The sequence below is a fragment of the Drosophila mojavensis genome, unplaced genomic scaffold (assembly GCF_018153725.1).
Source record: "Drosophila mojavensis isolate 15081-1352.22 unplaced genomic scaffold, ASM1815372v1 contig_72, whole genome shotgun sequence".
Lineage (NCBI taxonomy): Eukaryota > Metazoa > Arthropoda > Insecta > Diptera > Drosophilidae > Drosophila > Drosophila mojavensis.
In genome coordinates, this window is record NW_025318897.1 from 1,081,388 (window position 1) to 1,104,025 (window position 22,638).

Here is a 22,638-nt window from a genome sequence, read left to right on the forward strand (position 1 = left end):
TCATAATCTGAAAGTTTCATGAAGATCGTACGTCCACAAATAAAGTTATTTAACAATTAAGTTCTCATAGTAAGCGCACACTGCAGCCCATGCGTGTTTATGCGTGGGTGCTTGTGTGTATGTGTGTGTGTGTGTGTGTATGCGTTTGTGTGTGTATGCGTGTGTGTGTGTGTATGTGTGTGTGTATGCGTGTGTGCGTATGTATGCCTGTGTGTGCGTGTGTGTGTGTGCGTATTTCTTGTGTAAGCTGAAAGACGCGAAAAATTATTGAAATAGCTATTGCCCCAAGGGTTCAGGGGATCTCGTAGTCGAGCAGTCTTACTTGTTTTTTTTACTATGGCTCAAACAAGTGTTAAGAAATCAACTGTTGGTGTGAAAAATATAAGTAAAATATATTCACGAGGAAATGGCGCGAAATGTATAATTGAAACGTGTGGTGCGAGTTATAGAAAAAGTTCAATTAACTTCCCGGTTAGATTATTCTCGTTTCCGTCAAATGAAGTTTATGCAAATAAGTGGATCGAAGCATGCAATTTACCGAATAATTTCGACCGAAAAAATATGTCGCAAGCATTTCGAACGGTGGTAAACGTCATTTAAGACTTAATGCAGTGCCAACTATACATTTGTGCGACCCAAATTTCCTTTCAAACAGTGTTAGTGTTCACGCATGAACATATGAATATACGAAGATCGTATACATGCCTCCGACGCACTCTACGACTAGCAGGTAGTGCGCTGGGAAAAGATAAGGGTCACATGTACGGACTGTATAAATAGACAAATGGACACCAACCCTTGCAACCCCAGAGTCAGATATGTAAGAGACAAACACTGAGCCTTACAACCTCAGCGATAGGATAAGAATAGCTAATAGACCCACGTGGAGCCTTACAAACTCAGCGATAAGATAAGAATATGTCATAGACCAATACTGAGCCTTACACACTCAGCAATAGACGCACTAGATTTAAGGGTTGAAATTATGCATGAGTCTGGGTATATAAACCCAGGCTCAGAAGAATAAAGATCAATACGAGACTAAACACCATCATAGTCAAGTGTATTCGTTCAGTTAGTGGCTCAGAAGAATAAAGATCAATACGAGACTAAACACCATCATAGTCAAGTGTATTCGTTCAGTTAGTGACTTCAATGATGATATTTATTCATTAGACTTTCAGGAAGAGGATATTACTCCTTATAGATACAAAAAGAATAATTTAGATATGGAAAAGAATAATAATAATAATTTAGATGATTTCGTTAACTCATTTGCCACTGGACAGCAAAATAAAATCGCTCAGATTGAAAGTGACGAGGAAGTAGATTTGTGAAAATCTTTTGAACTTTGATAACAATATAAAAATTGTGTATATCAATTGTGTCAAGATTTAAGCGTTGCAACGCTTAACGCGCTGGTAGGACTTCTTTTTGTTCAAATTGTTTAAAAAGAGAGCAAAATGAGGTATTTTATAGGAAAAATATTATGAGATGGGAGTAGACCATAAAAAGCACAGAAAGAATTGCTTAACTTAAAGAAAAGATATTTAGCTTTAAAAAATTGTTCTAGATATAGAAAATTTTCTTATAGAATTATAAAGATAAACAAGTAAGAACGTTGCAGTCGTGCGTTTCCGACAGCGGAACACTCATTCACATCCCATCAACAATTTAGTAGTTAAGTTTCCCTCTAATACTGTAGAAAATAGTTTTTTTTTTCGATTTGCCACGCCCCTACTGGGCGTAGACACCTCATTTTTGGTCAGTTCTTAGAACGAGATAGCGGTACCCTAATTGCAAAGTTTGAATGCTTACGCACAAAAATGTGAAAATTGCAGGGGATTTTTCAATATGCCACGCCCCTAAAGGGGCGTAAAAATCATTTTTGGGTTATCGATAGAGGAGGTTACTGGTAACTGAACTATCTAAATTTAAAGCTTCTAGCTATTATACTTTAGGAGATATAAACTTTTGCGGTTTGCCGCGCCCCCTGTGGGCGGACATATATCCGACAAAACTTTTTGGTCTTGGGTGATCAGCCTAAATATATATACAATATTTGAGGTCTCTGGCATCAATAGTGTCCAAAATATAGCAGAAGACTTTATAGAATCATAACATATATGATTTTCCGATTTGCCACGCCCCTAGTGGGCGGATCGGGCAAATTTTACGAGTATGTGCTCCAAATTTCAAACTTCTAGCTTCAATAGCGCCGAAATAGATTGCGTTCATACGGACAGACGGACGGACAGCAAGACGGACATTGCACAAAACCAATATACGAATTCACTTTCGTGAATGAGTATAAAAAGCATGTTAATGTCTTCACGACAATAAACAATTTACCGTATGTTTCTTAACAGTCAAAAGTGCTTTGTACAATGCTTTTAAAAAATAATCATGTTTATAATTGTTAATTCCAGATCCCTTTAACAAGAATTGCTCCTCCCGCAACACACGTTATGTCATTAACAGCACTCTGTTCTCCTACTGGTTCGCTGTACTTAGCGCCCCGCTGTGTACTTCGTCTCCCTTCCACTGATCACTTGCCTCTCCTGGTATTGACACTTGTGTTTTATATATGATATCTTTACTAATGCTATACGAGCAACACAGCTTTAATCTAAGAAATAAAGACGACGAAATTACAAGCCGGTCTTTGTACTTATCGGCGACGCCACCACTCCAACATTTGGTCCTTTGAGCCGGATATCATCCACCTCCACATACACATCAGCATTCCATCGGCCGTCGAGATACATAAGTGCGTAAAGTAGTACATACATACACATATATATACATACATACACTGGCACTTCTTGTCCGCCGCTTGTATATATATTTATATATGTACTAATTTACATTATATTGACTACATGCCTATATGCATATATAGATATGTCTGAAGCTGTGTTACAATCCATACATAAGCATATGTACTAATCCTATTTAGTCCGACGCTCCGTCCTACATATCGCCATATCATTCATATACATATGTATATCTCTCCATAACTATATGTATATTCCCATCAATATTTATTAAAACGAATTTGTTTAATACATTTATTTGCAATATTCTGCTGTTTAGCACATCCGCACACACTCATATACTAGTCGCCGGCTGCAGAGTGACATACATACATATGTACGTACATACGTACATACATACCTGCTCCTCACTCGAAATACTAAATAAAAAAACAGTATCCTTTTCTGTTTTTAATAGTTTTATTTTGCAATTTAAGATAACCAAGCATATTTACTTCTACTTGTTTTATTGATTTATTTGCTAATTGTGTGTCCGCTATCTTCTGTTTGTACGAACAAACGCATGCACATATGAGCAGCTTTTGATTTATTTGATTTTCACTCGCGTACTTCTAAAGAGCGCAGCAAAACAATTAGCACATAAATTAAACAATAACAAGTAAGAAAGCTATAGTCGAGACTGCTCGACTACGAGATCCCCTGAACCCTTGGAGCAATAGCTATTTCAATAATTGACACAAACACATACACACACAAGCACCCACGCATAAACACGGCAGTGTGCGCTTACTATGACAACTCAATTGTTTAATAACTTTTTTTATATCTATGTTATGATTATAACATAGATATGCATGTATTGCCAAAGCACAAGTCTCTAGTATTTGAAATACGCCTTTTACAAATGTGAGGGTGAGGGGGTGAATATAGGGGTGGAGGGTAAATTTCAACAAAAACCGAAATTGTATAAATTGCATATAAGCATACATTAAAAATTTGAAAACTCTAGCAATAAAGATGTAGAAGATATAATTTTATAGCTGGTTTTCGATAAGGTCGATAAAATTCGATAAAATCGATAATAAAAAAGATCGGGATGAGTTATCGATTTTTAATGATAAACTCGATATCCGCGCTGTAATTACGAACATTTAAAAAAAAAATTTGAAGTCTCTAGCTCTTATATCTTCTGAAATCGACGCGTTCATACATACGGACAGACGGACAGGGCCAAATCAACTCAGCTCGTCACCCTGATCAAGAATATATATACTTTGTGGGGTCTGCCACGCCTCCTTCTGCCTGTTACATACATTTCAACAAAACCATTATACCCTGATTTCCCATTGAAAATGGGTTCAGAGTATAAAAAGTTCCACATACATATGCACGGCACATTTACTAAATAATAAACATATTTTGCAAAATTAGTTGTTTTGCTTTGTGTCCAAGCAGCTGAGATCGTAACTAGTATCAATAACTTTTTCGATAATTATCAGCGGCCGCCACAATTTCGTGACGATAGTTTTGTACGATCAGAATTAATCGTAGTTTAAATAAATAGAAAACAGGTTTTTAGTCTTGTTTTTTTGGTTTATTGTTAAAAGGAAATCTTCCGAGCTTAATAATTTAATTTAATTGTTTAATTTACCCTAATTAAATTTATTAAATTTTCTCCATTTTTTGTTTATTTGCTTAACAAGACAATTCCTTTTTCAATTTCTTTTTCAATTTCCTTGTTCTTGTCAACTGCATTACTCTGTTCTTTGTGTGACTTTCTGCCTCTGTAACTTCTAGTTCCGCCTGCTAACTTCTAGTCAGCTTTCATGTCTGTCGTTCGGGTCGAGCGCAACTTAGCGTACCAACTTCGCGTTTGATTAAACGCAGCGCCTCTGCATCACCCGTTCCGTCCGGGAAACCGCAGACAACCAGCACTGTCAAGCGTAGTCCAGTCGTCACTCGATCCAATCCCAAGTCCGCAAGTCCGCTATCAAAAATGTCACTGTCCGATTTCATCGCGGATAGGCTTATTAAATTTGAAGCCCGTATTGACGGTCCCGGAGATTCTAACGCCACCCAGGCGGCTCTGCTCCGGGCCTTCGAGATCCGCCGAGATCGGGTCAGGGCCTCGTGGGATGATGCTGAGCAGCAATATAAGGTCTGTGCCAGAGCGTTGAACCAAGGGGCGAGCAGTGGCGAAGTTGAAGCCATGGAGGCCAAATTCGACAACTGCTACACTGTGTATGAGCGGTGTACGACGCACCTGGGGGCGCAAATCGACGCACTTTCCGCATCGAGTACAGCGCCCGCTCCTATGTCCGCTACTTTCACCTCGTTTGGGTTTGGAGGCTGTCGCCTTCCACCCGTTGATACGGAAGTGTTCCGCGGCGACTACTTGCGCTGGCCAACATTCCGCCACCTTTTTACTGCGATTTATATTCAGAATCCGCGCTTGACTCCGGTGAAAAATTATTCCACCTCAATTCAAAGACAGCAGGCGATGCAAATGCCTTAATCGCAAAGTATCCTCTCACAAACGACGGCTTTGCATCGGCTTGGGGCTCCTTGTGTGTTCGGTTTGAGAATAAGCGGCTTTTAGTCAACAGCCAGCTTAAAATCCTGCTCAACCTCTCCAAAGTCACCAAGGAATCAATCGAGCAATCGAGCATGCTCAAATCTCTACGGAGAATTGGGACTGTATCCTTGTGTTCGTGTGAGCATTCACTGACACAAAAAACAGAAATTCCAGCCTGGCAGGACGTTAGTCACTTTTATAGCGTGCGTGCTCTTGCTCTCGAGGCTATGGAAGGTGATCGCTCTGCACCAACAGTTCCAATCTTAGTTCCGAGATGCGCGAACTCTGCCCCTCCCAAGCTAGGCAACTCCTTCAAAACGCAAGTGAATCTGTGCGATCAGTGTTCAAAACAGAACCATCCAATCCGATTTTGCCCTCGGTTTTTCCAGCTCTCTATCCATGAACGAGAGGCATACATCAAAGCAAAGAATCTTTGCCTGAACTGCTTCGCTAAGGGTCACCAGTTACGAGAGTGTACCAGCACGCACAACTATTTAAAGTGTAATGGTCGACATAACACCCTACTCCATAGGGACAATACTCCTCGGACTGCTGCTGCATCCGCAACAGCTATAGCCCCAATTCGTACGCAAGTTATGCCCAATGTCCAAACGTATCTGGCTGCCAACACGCGAGGTGTTCTCCTCGGCACGGCGGTGATCAACATATACCATTACGGAGCAATCTATCCCGTCCGTGCTTTAGTCGACTCAGGATCCGAAGCAACTTTCATTTCTGAGCGACTATTCCGCAAAATCGAGTTGCCCTTCAAATCCGTGCAGACTCAAGTTTCCAGCTTGAATCAAGCAGTTACAGCTCATGCACAAAAGCTATGCAGCTTTGAAATTGGTTCTCCATCGAAGCCGAGACTACGAGTCGAAGCTTCTGCTCTCGTCCTTTCAAAACTTGCCGGTAAACTCCCTTCATCTCCAATTCCGCAACTCTTATTGAACCAGCTTCCGAATATTCAGCTAGCTGATCCCGAGCTCTACAAGAGTTCAGAAATTGATGTTCTTATAGGTGCGGATATCCTTCCGACTATTATTCAGGGAGGTTACCATCCAAATATCTGTGGATCTCTTCTAGGTCTAGAGAGTGTTTACGGTTGGGTACTGACTGGCCCACTTTCACGAACTTCACCGGAAATGGTCTCCTCCTTAACAACTCAAGTCTCCGTTCCGGGTGAGACGAAACTTGAGATTCCGACAACCTTGTCATCTCCTGTAACTCTTCCATCCCGAGTTCCGACAACACCACTACAAAAGTGAGGCTCGGTTTCAATGAGAGCCTGAATGATATTCTTCATTCATGCCCATTATTCCAACCCGATCCTCGTCCTCCTTGTGCTGTCGAACTAACCTCCATATTATGTTCTAATGAGCAAGCAATTCAACCTCCAACTCATTCTTTGTTCCAGATAAAGATGCCGTCATTAGAAAGCAGCAAGCCACGCGGTACCAATTCCTTCCAGTGCCGCGTGTGCCCAGGAGCTCACGGTCTCCGAAACTGCCAGCGTTTTCTGGGCCTTTCAGAGGCTCAGCACTCCGGGCAATCCTGCCGCAACAAGGGACGTTGCAAAACTAATGCTATACGAGCAACACAGCTTTAATCTAAGAAATAAAGACGAGGAAATTACAAGCCGGTCTTTGTACTTATTGGCGACGCCACACACTCCAACAATAATAGTGCTGATAGGGCAATTTCCAAAAATATTAATTTTTATTCAGCTAGGACATATGATTATCTTAGGGATGTTCTTAATTTAAGACTCCCATGTAAGAATAATCGATGGGCGATTTAAAAAAATTTAGTTCCTGGATTTAATCCAGAATTATTAGAAAATCTGCAGGGTATTGTTGAAAAAATGAGCGCCAATGGAAAATATGCCGTATTAGCCTGTCAGTATAATTAATTTCTTGACGATATACAGGGATGCAGGGACTAAGTTTTTAGGACAGCAAGTCTGTGGTTTTCTTGTTAGGGGTCTCTTTGAGAACTGGAATTATGTTTTAAGCTATACGGTTTCAGCTCGTGGCCAGGGTTGCCGTTTTGTCCTTTTTGCGGACAGATCTATCCTTTTTGAAACAGTGATTGCCGGAAAATTTTTGAAACGTCCCCTGTCCTGAAGAAATGCCTTTTTTTTTAATTTTAGCCTTTTTTTTATCCTTTTTAAATATTTCTGAGTCGCATATACAATTTGTTATTTTGAACTACATGGCATCGCTTGAAAATTGATTTTTTGGCTTCACCCATCACTTTTCAATGCGATGCAACCCTGTTTAAAAACGTGTAATCGATATCAGACCTATCGGATATTGCTTATTTGCGTTATAATTTTTGAAGCTTGATCATGCCAAAAGAAATTTATAAACAAAAGTTCCGCGATACGTGGATGAACGAATCGGAATTAAAGAATTGGATGTGTCGGGATCCCAAGGACCCCTACAAGGCATATTGCAAATATTCAGTTCAAACCTCTGGCAAGCAACGTAACTTGCAGACAGGAAGCGGCACTTGCACTTTTTTGTGCACAACATTGCGCAATCAACACTGTTGGCCATTTGAGCGAGTTGTGTGGGTTGCAATTTGAAGCAAAAGATATAAAATTGCACAGAACCAAGTGCACAGGGATAATTAAAAATGTTTTGGCCCCGCACTTCGAGGAGGAGCTAAAAAATGATATAGGGGAAAGCAAATATAGTTTATTAATAGACGAGTCAACTGATGTTTGCATTAATAAGATGCTAGGTAAGAAACCATCTTTAGTACTTAAACAATTTTAATTATTATATTTGTTATTCAGGTGTCGCCATAATTTATTATAGCCATCAACGAATAGATGCATTTTCTGTTCAAAATATATTGCGAGCAAATAAAGACCCAATAATTCAAATATTGGAGTTATTTGCAGTCGATGCCGAAGAAATTGAGAAAATTGTATATCAATATAATACAGTTCACCTTGTCCAATGGAAAAATCAAGAGGATACCGTATCGTTTTCGACTGAGGTCAATAAGCATATGGATTCTGCGGGCAACAAACAATTTGAAAGTTTGTCTTTATTTGCAATAAATTTACTCTCGTTGCCATGGTCGAACGCCGAAGTCGAGCGGGTGTTTAGCCAAGTTAATTTGGTCAAAACAACGCTAAGAAACAGGCTTCACATTGATTAAATTCGATTTTGACAGGTAAGTTTTTATTTGTTAAAAAATATTTTTGTACATATATATTATAATAAAATTACAATTTCTTTTTGTATTCAGGTTCGGATTACGTCGACGTGGCACATGTTGCCAAAATTATCAACTTCCCGATAAATATTTGCGTATGATCGGAACAAATATTTATGAGACGGATGTTGATAACGAAACTTTTGACTCAGTTTTATATAATTTAAATGAAAATATATAAAAATTTATTGAACTTCTTTTGTTTTTTTTTTTTAAATTGTTTGTCCTGTTTTTTTTTGTTCTTTTTAAAAAATTTTGTCGGTTTTTTGTCTTTTTTTCTGGGCTCAACCGTCCTTTTTTTGTGTAGAGGCGCCGGCAACACTGCTCGTGGCATAAAACATACTGACTTTAAAAATAAAGTGGAGGAGAATATTGGACTATCGCAAGCATTGTGGCTTAATTTTAAAGCCATTGTTTGCGATCAGGGATCCAATAATACGGCCGTTTTTGATAGTATGGGCATAAGCATCAACAATCCTAGTTTTTCTGTTAATGATAAAGAAATATTTGCGATATTCGATGTACCAAATCTTGTTAAATCGCTAAGATATATTCTCTTAAAACATAATATTTCCACACCTCAGGACACAGTTTCATGGAGTATAATAAGAAAATTATATGAAATTGAAACTAAAAATTTGACGCGCTTATGTCCAAAATTGACTCCAAAACATGTCACTCCAAATTGTTTTGAGAAAATGAAAGAAAAATTTGTCACCTAAGTTTTTAGCCACAATGTAGCTACTACGATACACACAGTTGTAGATTCAGGCGGGTTTACTGATTGTAAAGATAGTGCTCTTGCAACAGCTATCTTTATTGAGAAAATTAATAACCTTTTCGATTGTTTAAACAGTACTATTTGATAGTAATCCTTATAGATGCGCACTTAGAAAAACAATAATGTCCATGAGTATCTTCAGGAAATGAGAGATTATTTTCATGACCTGAAGTATCCACAAAAAGTATATTGTATTGATAGGATGATTATTACAATCTCATTTATAATTGCTTTAGCGGAAAATATTTGGAATGACAGCAGTAATACTTTCTGTGTTGCCACATCCAAACTAAACCAAGACCCTTTAGAAAATTTATTTTATTTAATTAGAAGTCGAGGAGCAACTAATACTAATCCAACAGTTTTTGAATTTTATTCTATTATATCTAAAATGCTTTCAATGAAAATTTTGACATCTGCTTCTATATCTGGAAATTGTATTCCAGATGAAGATCTCATGTTAGCTAATATAATAAAGGATAGCGGATCTAACCTATCAGTATTTCATGAGCAGTGTGTTACGAATTCATCTGTAGAGCAAGACCCTCTAGATCCAAATATTGAATTGGTTGAATTGTCATTAGATGCAACCATTGCATATACTGAAAATGTTTTTAACGAAAATGCATTACGTTATTTTGCTGGATATCTTGTCTACAAATTACTACAAAAAACGGATTGCGAAATTTGTTCAAATCTTTTAAAATCATCGGATGAAATGCAGTGTTCTGAGTATTTGATATTCAATAAAAATGTTCATTATATAAATAGATATCTTAAATTGAAGGCCCCTTCTGACCATTTTTATAATTTGATAAAGCTGCATTTCGAAACATTTAGGACAATTTTCGAAAACAAACCATACATCGCTCGCATTAAAGAGAAAATTATTCTGTACTGCATGCACGCTACAGCAAAATCATCTTTAGATAAGGAATGGTTTTCCCCCACCCATCCTTGCTGACAGCATCGAAAATTTATTATTAATCAGTTTACTTTAATTCTAATTAGAAAAAATTGTAAATGGCAAACTGAGAAGATTGTTGGAAAACCAACATCTATATATATAAAAGGGAGTTGTGTAAAAGTGTATTAGCACTTAAAACTCGAGATCTGCTGGACCAATTTTCATGGTTTTTGATTTGTTGGATTTGTCTCCGCCACGAGGCGGATCAGTAGATCTTTAAAATACTGAAAAAATTTGACGAATACTTGAAAAACGCGGTTTTTCCCTAAAGATTCAAATTTCCATTTATACTCAGTAGCCTTGACAACAGTGACAGTTTCGGTCCTGTATAGAAGTAAATAAACAAATGTAGTCAGTCAGTCTACGGCACAGCCTCGAGCAGACCTGACTATTCAAAAAAAAAAAAAAAAAAAGACTATTCAAAAAAAAAAAAAAAAAAAGACTATTCAACAAAAAAAAAAATAAACAAAAAAAAAAAATTTTTTTTCCAAATCAAAAAGAAAAATATTTCAAATCAAAAGTCTGCAAAAATTCAAAAAAATCAAAAGATTAAAACCTGACTGTTCAAAAAATAAATAAAAAATTCAAAATTCGAAATTAAAAAAAAAATAAGTTAATTATTAAAAAGTGTATTTTTGGCTTTTTATATTTTTGGACTTTTAAACTTTATAAATATTTCAAATCAAAAATCTGCAAAAAAAAAAAAAAAAATCAAAAGATTAAAACCTGACTAATCAAAAATAAATAAAAAAATTCAAAATTCGAAATTAAAAAAAAAAGAAGTTAATTATTAAAAAGTTTATTTTTGGCTTTTTATATTTTTGGACTTTTAAACTTTATAAATAATAATTGTGCGCGTGCGTACAAAAGCTAAATATCTCGAATGTTCAGGTATTTGTTTGTCTCAAACATAAATTTGTGTAAATTATTTATATTTATATTTCTCGATTGTTTTATATGGTTTTGTGCGAGGGCAGTATTACTATTAATAAAAATGCTGCGTCCTAGAAGATCTAATCTTTCCCGGCGGACCCATAATGCAATTAGGCAACGGAATATCGCGAGTCAATTATCTGACGAAGAGCAAGAAATCGCCCAAAAAAGGCTCCGCGTTAGTACTCAGCAAAGAAGGGCCTTAATTCGTGCTTCTCAAAGAGAGGCAGCCCGTGAAATGGCAATAAGAAATGGTTCAAGGATTGATTTGAATCGAGAAGCGTTTCGATATGATTGCACCATTGACTATAGCTTGAATCGTTTAGTTTGCATTGGTCCAATGGACGTTGTTTGCCAGCATTGTGGCGCATTGAAGTTTGCTGGTGAAACGCCCGGTTTGTGCTGCCTTAGTGGTAAAGTGACATTGCCATTAGTGGTCCCGCCACCAGAGCCATTGCGTTCCCTACTTTTCTAGCGAGCACTCAAAAATACAATGCCAGTTTCCAATTCGGGGCAGAGACAAATCCAACAAATCAAAAACCATGAAAATTGGTGCAGCAGATCTCGAATTATAAGTTTTGTAACAAACTACTTTGTTTTATATATATAGAGACTGTTAGGCGGTACGAAGTTCGCCGGGACAACTAGTTTTAAATAAATGGAAATTAAAAACAAGTAAGAAAACTCTAGTCGAGAGTGATCGACTAGATACTACCCTGAACCCAACTAATAATAAAAATGCCCATTTAGTATAGCTAAAATTTTAATTTCGATATATTTAAAAATATAAATGAAATACAAAACTCACTTAATAAAATATAAAAATACTTTGAAACAATTGAAAAAATTAACATCAGTTGCACCACCTGGGATTCGAACCCACGACTTCTCGATCGAGCGCCACGCAGCTACTCACTACGCCACCTCACTTTCGGAAGCTGTGGTGGCAAAACTGAAATAGATTCACTGCTGCAGCGCCATCTAGAAAAACTAAATCAAACTAACTGCTGATGTGATTCTAAGCATCTGCTATAATAGCCAAACTATTAAAAACGCACATTTAGTATGGTTAAAATTATAATTTCGGTGCATTTAAAAATATAAATTAAATAGAAAAGTGATTTATAAAAATATAAAAATATTTTGATACACTTAAAAAAATTAACATCATTTTCGAGGTTGCGCTGGCAAAACTCAAATAGATTCACTGCTGGAGCGTCATCTACCAAAACTAAACCAAACTAACAGCTGATGTGAATGTTCTAGAAGAAGTTTGAATGTATGTGTGCACACGTATACAATGCTGTTGTAGCTACTGCACGTGCGTTTGTTAATAGGCCAAATATTTGATTTTTTTAAATTATTTATTTTTAATTAATTTTTGACTTAACGGAATTTAATGAAACTTTCAGCATATGATCTACATATTATATTGAATATTTTCGAAATTTAAAAAAATGAAGTCATTCACAATTATCTATAGTGGCATCTGACTTGAACTTGAATTTTTTTATTCGATAAAAACATAACGGGATGATTTATCGAATTTTAAAAGCAAACTCGACGTCCGCGCCGTATATACGGTCATTTAAAAAAAAATTCTAGTCTCTAGCTCTTATATCTTCGAAAATCGACGCGTTCAAACAAACTGAAAGACGGACAGACGGACGGACAGACAGACGGACAGGGCCAAATCAACTTATCTCGTCGCCCTAATCAAGAATATACTTTGTGGGGTCTGCCACGCCTCCTTCTGCCTGTTACATACATTTCAAGAATGATTTCAATGATTTCCCATTGAAAATGGGTTCAGGGTATAACAAGTAAGAAAGCTCTAGTCGAGACTGCCCGACTACGAGATCCCCTGAACCCTTCGAGCAATAGTTGTTTCAATCATTTCTCGCGTCTTTCTGCTTACACAAGACACACACACACACACACACACATGCATACACACACACAAACATACACACACATATACACACATCATACACACGCACACACACACACACACACACACACGTACATACACACAAACACATATACCAGCATACAAGCACCCACGCCTAAACACGCATGGACTGCAGTGGTGGCTTACTATGGGAACTTAATTGTTCAATAACTTTTCTTGTGGATGTACTTCCTTTATGAAACTATCAGATTATGATTATAACATGTATTTGCTAAAGCACAAGTCCCTAGTATTTGAAGTACGCCTTTTACAAATGTGAGGGTGAGGGGGTGAATTAGGGGTGGGGGGTAAATTTTGACAAAACCCGACATTGTATAAAATTCATATAAGTATACATTTAAAATTTGGAGACTTTAGCTTTAAAGATGTAGGATATATAAATTTATTACTTGTTTTCGATAATGTTTTTAATCGATAAGAAAATAACGGGACAATTTATCGATATTTAAAGCAAAACTCGATATGTGCGTGCTATACATGGACCTAGTCAAGTCTCTAGCGCTTATATCTTCTGAGATCGACGCGTTCAAACATACGGACATACGGACGGACGGATAGACGGACAGAGCTAAATCGACTCAGCTCGTCGCCCTGATCAAGAATATATATATTCTGCCACTCCTCCTTCTGCCTGTTACATACATTTAACAAATCCATTATACCCTGGTTTCCCATTGAAAATGGGTTCAGTGTATAATAATGAATCAATAGGTAGTTTAACTTTATATACATTTTGGCAAATTTGTTGACAACAGAAGAACAGTGAAGTAATAATAATATTCCCCCTGCAAATCTGATTCGACCAAAGCCGTTCACACATTTTCCAAAGCCCGTGGCAGGCACACGCTAATATTTTCATTTCACAGGCAGCAACAGTCAAGTTACGCACACAGGCACACAAATATAACTACATATGTACATATATGTAAGTGAAAACATATTCTCTATGCGCATCAATACTTTCATTCCCTTCCGCAGGTTGCAAGAAAAGAGTTGCGTACACAGGCACACAAATGCTAGCGAGGGACTTACAATGTGTGTGTGCATGGTCGTCGCCTAAGCATTTTTATGTGTGCATTCCCGTCGCCAAATTATATTTTTTTCGCAACGCTTTCATACCTTTCCCACATATAATCATGAAATCGCTAACATTTTGCATGAGAATGCAATACGCCACAGGTAGGAAGAATAGAGTTTTGTACACAGGCACACAAATGCTAGCGAGGGACTTACAATGTATGTGTGCATGCTTGTCGCCAAATTATATTTTTTATGCGTCTCAACGCTTTCATACCCTTCCTAGAAATAATAATGAAAATGCTAAAATTTTGCATGAACGTAGCAAACGCTTTTAAGATTTCGGTATACCCTTACTCAAAAGGAAAGAGCTGGAAGCATTGCGAACAATTTTTAATTTTTGTGCGGTGCTGCTAATAGCATCACTAGCTGCTATTTTAGAGACCATAGAGAGAGGGAGAGAGTGAGTAAGGGAAAAAGGGCGCATAGCCGTACTTCATTTGAGAACGGGTGCATTTCGTGGCAGCGGTCGCAGCGCACTGATTTTGTCGTGCCTTATTTTCACTGCTTGAGCCTCAAAAGACCGAGCCGAGAAAATACAAAGTTGTCTGGTCTCTTCATTCAGCACATTTTTTCGTCGTTGAAAAAATTTGTTCTAGATGTCTGGTCTATGTGTTCTCTGGTTAGTGATACGGACTAGTTATGTAAAAAATCATCGATGCATCGAGCATCGATGTTTTATTACCAATTTTTACCGATATTTTCGCTGATACCACTAACAAGAGAACACATAGACCGGACACGTAGTGTAAAGCGTTTTGCACACTTTTTTTTCGAGCGTAATCTCCCAGACCACTTCGTATTTGCTCGGCTCTTTACTTTTTAGGTTCGGGCTACGAAAATATGCGAAAGTACAATCATTCCGCTTCATGCGCTCGACCGAAATGGTCAAATGTTGAATAAAAGATGCTCTCTCGCTCTCTCTGCTCTCTGCTCTCTCAATATGTATATGTATGTATGCATGTGAGCACAAGCAGCAGCTCACGAAAATTGAAATTTCTTCGCTTGACTCCCGTAACGGGTGACCGAATATGGTATTTTAAATACTTTTTGGTATTTTATCAGCTCCGATTTTGCTCAAAAGTATTTTAATGGTATATAGGTATTTAGTAGCATTTTTCTTCGATTTTATGGTATTATATGGTATTTTCGGTTTGGTCACTCTTTAAGTCTTAATGAATCGAATGCTTAATGCCACTGACCAGAGAACACATAGACTAGACATGTAGAACAAACTTTTTCAACACCGAAAAAATGCGCTGAGCGGACCAGACAACTTCGTATTTGGTCGGCTCGGTCGTTTGAGGCTCAAGCAGTGAAAATAAGGCACGACAAAATCAGTACGCTGCGACTGCTGCCACGAAATGCACGCATTACCAAATGAAGCACGACTATGCGCTCTTTTTCCCTTACTCACTCTCTACCTCTCTTTATGCTCTCTCTCTCTCTCTCTATGGTCTCTCGAATAGCAGCAGCGCACAAAAAGTGAAAATTGTTCGCGACGATCTCAGCTCTTTCCTCTTGAGTGAAGGGTATACCGAAATCATAAAAGCATTTGTCACGCTCATGCAAACAAAATGTAAGCGTTTCGATGGTTATTCGTGGGAAGGGTATGAAAGCGTTGATACGCATAAACAATATGATTTCGCGACGGACAAGTACACACACACTTGTAGTCCCTTGCTACATGTATGAGCATTTGTGACCTGCGTGCGTTACTCTTGCTGCTTGTAGCAATTTTAAAGTCCAGCATTTGCATTTGGTCGGTCTTACGGACTGTCATAACCACTTTAAATAGATGTACTATGTATGAACATACATACATATGTACATAAGTACATTTATATATTATTATTGCTAATCATGTTTATAAATGTGTTTATATCCGTAAATAATTATATATAGTTAAAATTATTTTATACACATTTTCAACCGAAAAAATTATCGTAAAACACTACTAACTTTATTAAATGCTTTGCAATATATGAAATACACATTTCATATTATACTCAAGCTTTACTCATTATTGTCAAAAATTTCTAATTAAGTCATAATGGCCCATTTGATAGTCACCCTACGATTCAAATAATACAAAATTTACAAACTACTGAATCCAGAGACAATTAGCTTGCCATCCCATACAAGCATACACATACTTACAATATAAGTTAGTAGTGTTTTACGATAATTTTTTCGGTTGAAAATGTGTATAAAATAATTTTAATTATATATAATTATTTACGGATATAAACACATTTATAAACATGATTAGCAATAATAATATATAAATGTACTTATGTACATATGTATGTATGTTCATACATAGTACATCTATTTAAAGTGGTTATGACAGTCCGTAAGACCGACCAAATGCAAATGCTGGACTTTAAAATTGCTACAAGCAGCAAGAGTAACGCACGCAGGTCACAAATGCTCATACATGTAGCAAGGGACTACAAGTGTGTGTGTACTTGCCCGTCGCGAAATATTGTTTATGCGTATCAACGCTTTCATACTCTTCCCACGAATAACCATCGAAACGCTTACATTTTGTTTGCATGAGCGTGACAAATGCTTTTATGATTTCGGTATACCCTTCACTCAAGAGGAAAGAGCTGGGATCGTCGCGAACAATATTCAATTTCTGTGCGCTGCTGCTATTTGAGAGCCCATATAGAGAGAGAGAGAGAGCATAAAGAGAGGGAGAGAGTGAGTAAGGGAAAAAGAGCGCATAGCCGTGCTTCATTTAGTAATGCGTGCATTTCGTGGCAGCAGTCGCAGCACACTGATTTTGTCTTGCCTTATTTTCACTGCTTGAGCCTCAGAAGACCGAGCCGACCAAATACGAAGTTGTCTGGTCCGCTCAGCGCATTTTTTCGGTGTTGATAAAGTTTGTTCTACATGTCTAGTCTATGTGTTCTCTGGTCAGTGTTAATGCTTAAGACTTGCTTAATTTTAAAACAAATAAATAGAAAACATGAGCAATAAGCAAAAATATAGAGCTGAGTGGGAGACTATGCCGGAAAATGAAAAATGGCTGGGAAGGAGCGCTAATAATATGGATGCGCACTGCATAGCGTGCCAGACTAACATTTTGAGTAGGCTGGCGTCACTTAAGCAGCATGCGGCTACACAAAAACAAAGATTTAATAATTTTGTTTCTAATCCGTCGTGTGAACGCATATTCTCTCAAATTAATTTAATCAAAACGAAAAATCGAAACCGCTTTAAAAATGTAAATATATCACATATATTACATGTACAATAATCATTGCGCGAAAATGGGTGCAATAATTTTAAGCCCAGTGAACAAGTGTTATGTAAAGATTTCAACAAATTGAATTTAAGCTGCTCTGACGAAGAAGGCTAGTAAATATAATTAAATGATCTTAAGAGAAACTAGCAAGACTGAACAAAGAAGTTCCTTTATTATTTTATTTTAAGAAAATGTTACAAAATGAATTTTAAGCATTTAATTAATTTTAAGACTTTAAATATATATTGGAATATGGAATTGAATACGAATGCATATTGTTCTAGTTTTATGTTGGACTGAAATATTATTAGTTTTTTAAAATGAAATAAACAACAAACATTTTTTGCAATGGGAAAACCCTTATTTTTTCTATATATAATAAGTCAGTTATTATTTTATTATAATTTGAATTTCCAGACGATTTATTTGTTATGGTATTTATAGTGGTATTTTGTAAAATATGAAATAGTATTTTATAGTATATTTTTGAGACCAAATTGGTATTTTTCGTTTGGCCCGGCGCGGTCACCCTGGCATTCTGATAGGCAAACCCACAATCATTGAAATGAAATCAGGTGCTTAAAAATAAGCGCAACTTATCCGCCAGTCACTATACCACACACATATGTATATGTGTATGAGTTACTCACCGGCCACAGTGCCACAGAGTCTCCAAATTTAAATGTATACTTACATATATGCATTTTATACAATGTCGGTTTTTGTCAAAATTTACCCCCCACCACTAATTCACCCCCTCATCACATTTTTAAAAGGCGTATTTCAAATACTAGGGACTTGTGCTTTGGCAAATACATGCATATACATGTTATAATCATAATCTGAAAGTTTCATGATCGTACGTCCATAAAAAAAGTTATTGAACAATTAAGTTCCCATAGTAAGCCACCACTGCAGTACATGCGTGTATATGCGTGGATGCTTTTATGTGTGTATGTGTGTGTGTGTATGTGCGTGTGTGCGTGTGTGTGTGTATGATGTGTGTGTATACAATGACGAACTAAATTATTGGCACAGCAAGCTTTTTCAACTTTAAAGCTATTTTGTAATTGTTTTTTTTAACGTTTTTTTAGTGAAACAAAAAAATTACTAAATAGAATTGGGTATTTATTAAATTATACAGTAAAAATATTGCGAAAAACTTCAACGCACTTTTTTTTAAAATTCAATAACCAAAAATAAACCTCGATTTTGCTGAACAAAATTAGTGGCACACTAAAAACCAAAAATTAAAAAACATAAAAATGTTATGAAAAAATTTGATAATTACTATAATTAACATTGGGTATGTATCCTTTAAACTTTAATAATGGCTAATAATAGGTTTGGCATCGAAAAAAAATATTTTTGAGTGACGTCTTCACTAATTTTTTGCCATTCCTCAATAAGACCTTGTTTTAGGTCGGCTTGTTTTGTTATTACCCGATTTGAGATGCGCCTATCCAATTATTTCCCCAAGCGTTCAATTCTATATAATAATTTGACGATATTGGTAGAATGCTTGGGGTCATTGTTATTTTGAAATGTGAACGAGCTTGGTAGTTGTAGCTTTTTAGAATTTTTTTAAAGGTTATCACTCAAAATATTTAGATACAAATGTTTGTCCATTATACCGTCTACAAATACCAATTCGGGCACACCTGCAGCAGATATGCAACCCCAGACCATCACCCCACAACCACCATGCTCAACGCTTGGCGTAATTTTGATTTTGTGAAACGAAGTATTCGGCATTCTCTAAGCAGTTTAACGCCCATCCGATTGAAATATATTGAATTTCCACTCATCACTGAAGATGACTTGACTTCAATAATCAGATGGCTTGCTAAAATTTTTCTTAGCGTAGTCCAAACGCTTCTTTTTATAAGCACCTTTGATGCACGGTTTTCGTCTAGCCACACGTACTTTGTATTTGGCCTTGTGCAGTACTCTTCGTATCGAAATGTGTGCATATCCTTCCCTATTTCTTTTGTAACTTCAGCAGCAATCTGTGTAGATGGTATTTTGGGATTCACATGCACCTTTCGAACGATTTTCCAGCATTCATGGCTGTTCAACAACTTAAGGCGACCTGTATGTTTATGAACTTTTCAGATTGCGGGCTTCCTTGGAGCGCTGCATCTAGCTTCGAATAGGAAATCGGGTTCTTTCTATTATCTCTCTAGTTTATGCATAAAATTTGCCTTGATCATCCAAATGCAGGATCATTTTCCTCTGAGCTATCAATGTCTCTTTTAGCTTAGGTGCCATTATTAAGAAAAGTAATAAAATATGCTCAATTCTTACAAAATATATTTAAATTCAAATTTGCGAAGCTTTAAATAAAGAAACATAACATATAGTGAAATGCAAAATGATTTTGCACAATCGGTCAAATTGTTAAAAAAACCCAAAAAATACTAAGTGTACCAATAATTTTGTTCAGCAAAATGTAGGTTTTTTTTGGTTATTTAATTTTTTTTAAATGTACGATGAAGTTTTTCGGAATATTTTTTTTTTGTATAACTTATAAAAGATCCCCTATTCTATTTGGTTAATTTTTTATTTCATTAAAAAAACGTTTCAAAATATTTGAAAAATTGCTATAAAGTTATAAAGCCTTGCTGTGCCAATAATTTAGTTCGTCACTGTATGTGTGTGTGTATGCTTGTGTGTGTGTATGCGTGTGTATGTGTGTGTGTCTTGTGTAAGCAGAAAGACGCGAAAAATGATTGAGACAGCTATGGCTCGAAGGATATATGAGTCCGGAAAGTATTATAGTACAAAGACAGAGTTTATCGAAGGTATTAAACACGCTTGGTCAACCATATCCTTGAATTATATTGAACAACTTTATAATATATAATTCTAATCGAATTTTTGAAGTAATTTCAAACAAACTAGTAAGAAAGCTCTAGTCGAGACTGCTCGACTACGAGATCTCCTGAACCCTTCGAGCAATAGCTGTTTCAATCATTTTTCGCGTCTTTCTGCTTACACAAGAAACAGCAATAAGCACGCACGGGCTGCAGTGTGCGCTTACTATGAGAACTTAATTGTTTAATAACTTATTTGTGGACATACGATCTTCATGAAACTTTTATCTCGTAATTAGAACAATATGCGTTCACTTGCCAAAGCACAAGTCTCTAGTATTTGAAATATGCCTTTTACAAAGGTAAGGGTGAGGGGGTGTATACAGAGGTGGAGGGTAAATTAAAAAAAAAACGAATTTGTATAAAATGTACATAAATATACATTCATAACTCGGGATGAGTTATCAATTTTTAGTGACAAACTCGATATCCGCGCTGTAAATACGGACATTTAAAAAAAATTTGAAGTCTCTAGCTCTTATATCTTTTGAAATCGACGCGTTCATACATACGGACAGACGGACAGACAGACAGACGGACAGGGCCAAATCGACTCAGCTCGTTGCCCTGATCAAGAATATATTTACGTTATGGGGTCTGCCACGCCTCCTTCTGCCTGTTACATACATTTCAACAAAACCATTATACCCTGATTTCCCATTGAAAATGGGTTCAGGGTATAATGAGTGTTAAGGGGGCGCTAGCCTGACGACGCGCAGTGTATACCGTTGCATTCCCGCGAATGCGAAATGTCTCACATACTTTTGAAAAATAACAACTGAATTCGATATAGTTTCGGAAAAAAATCAACTACAATTTAAGCGTATGTATACTAACATTTTTCTGTGCGCGCGAAATTATCGCTTGTCCATACAATTTTTTTAATTTTTTTTTTAAGTGTGCCTAACCTTTTTAAACGGGAATTTCGATACCTTTTGTGCCGTTATTCCTTAGTGTTTTAATATTATTTGATTAAACAGATAAGAAGCGATGTATGCTCGATTTAGTGTTACGTTGAGTTTTAGTGCATCAAGTCGCAATCACAATTGCGAAATTATTATGTAATTGCTTTAGCTGTGAAAAAGATGATGGCAAAAGAAGCTGTAATGAAATAGGCTCAGATAAATTTGCTGGCCAAAATAAAAACAAGTAAGAAGGCTCCAGTCGAGACTGCTCGACTAGGAGATACCCTGAACCCTCCAAGCTGATATTCTAATCATTCTGCACTTCTTTTACATACATACACATGCACCTATAGGCACGCGCTCTGCTAACTGCGCAGTAAGCAGCGACTGCGCTTGGGCTGCGCTGCAATGTGCAATATTATGACAATTTATTTGTTGAATAATTTCTTTTGTAGACATACAATCTTTATGAAGCGTAATCATATAGTTACATTCCAAAGCACAAGTCTCTAGTACTTGAAATGCGTTTTTTATAAATTGGGGGCGAAGGGGGCGTGGTATCCAAAATCTGTAAATTACAAAATCTTTGTGTCCATTAACTCTATATACAACGCAAGTTTGAAGTCTCCAGGTTTTAAAGTATTCAAACTAGGCTGAAAAAACCAAGTCGATTTTTCGATTATTCTCGATAAAAAAGTTATCGGATTAGTTATCGAAAAAATAAAGCAAACTCGTACTGCCTATGGTATACACGAGTATGCATGCCAAATTTCAGCTCTCTAGCTCTTATATCTTCTGAGATCCTTTTGCTCATATGGACGGACGGACGGACAGACGGACAGGGCTATATCGACTCAACTCGTCGTCCTGATCAAGAATATATATACTTTATGGGGTCTGCGATGCTTCCTTCTGCCTGTTACGTACTTTTCACAAAACCATTATACCCTGATTTCCCATTGAAAATGGGTTCAGGGTATAACAAGGCTGTGCTTGCTGGTTTGCACATTTTTTAGACTTTTCAACTTTTTTGAAAACAACATAAAATGACCAAGTTTCTTCTTGGTCATACAATGATGCCTGTAGACGCAATACATAGCGCCATTGAATCCTTTATTGGAAACCACAATGTTTGGGCGCAAAGTGATTGGCCGACTCTTAAAAGAAATTTTAGAACAAATTCATTCGGATAAGAGTGAGTTGAATTAACATACAAGTATTTCCAAAATTGCAAAAAGCCACTATATTTTGAGAAAATTTTTTTTCATATGCATACATAAGAGAGATT

General features: G+C 36.7%; 1 protein-coding gene across 6 annotated transcripts in view; it reads right to left on the minus strand.

The window, feature by feature from the left end:
• Window positions 1-22,638, minus strand: part of LOC6586690 (leucine-rich repeat flightless-interacting protein 2) — an 89,048-nt gene that overhangs the window by 11,547 nt on the left and 54,863 nt on the right. For 3 of the 6 annotated variants that reach the window (XM_044009323.1, XM_044009325.1, XM_044009324.1), the window contains exon 8: window positions 8,583-9,069. The exons of 2 other annotated variants lie outside the window; for them this stretch is intronic. In XM_044009323.1, coding sequence (XP_043865258.1) covers window positions 8,961-9,069 — 109 coding nt within the window. In that variant the 3' untranslated portion in view covers window positions 8,583-8,960. Of the gene's footprint in view, window positions 1-8,582; window positions 9,070-22,638 lie in introns of those variants that run through there. One more of the 6 variants, XM_032733370.2, reaches the window with a different exon arrangement.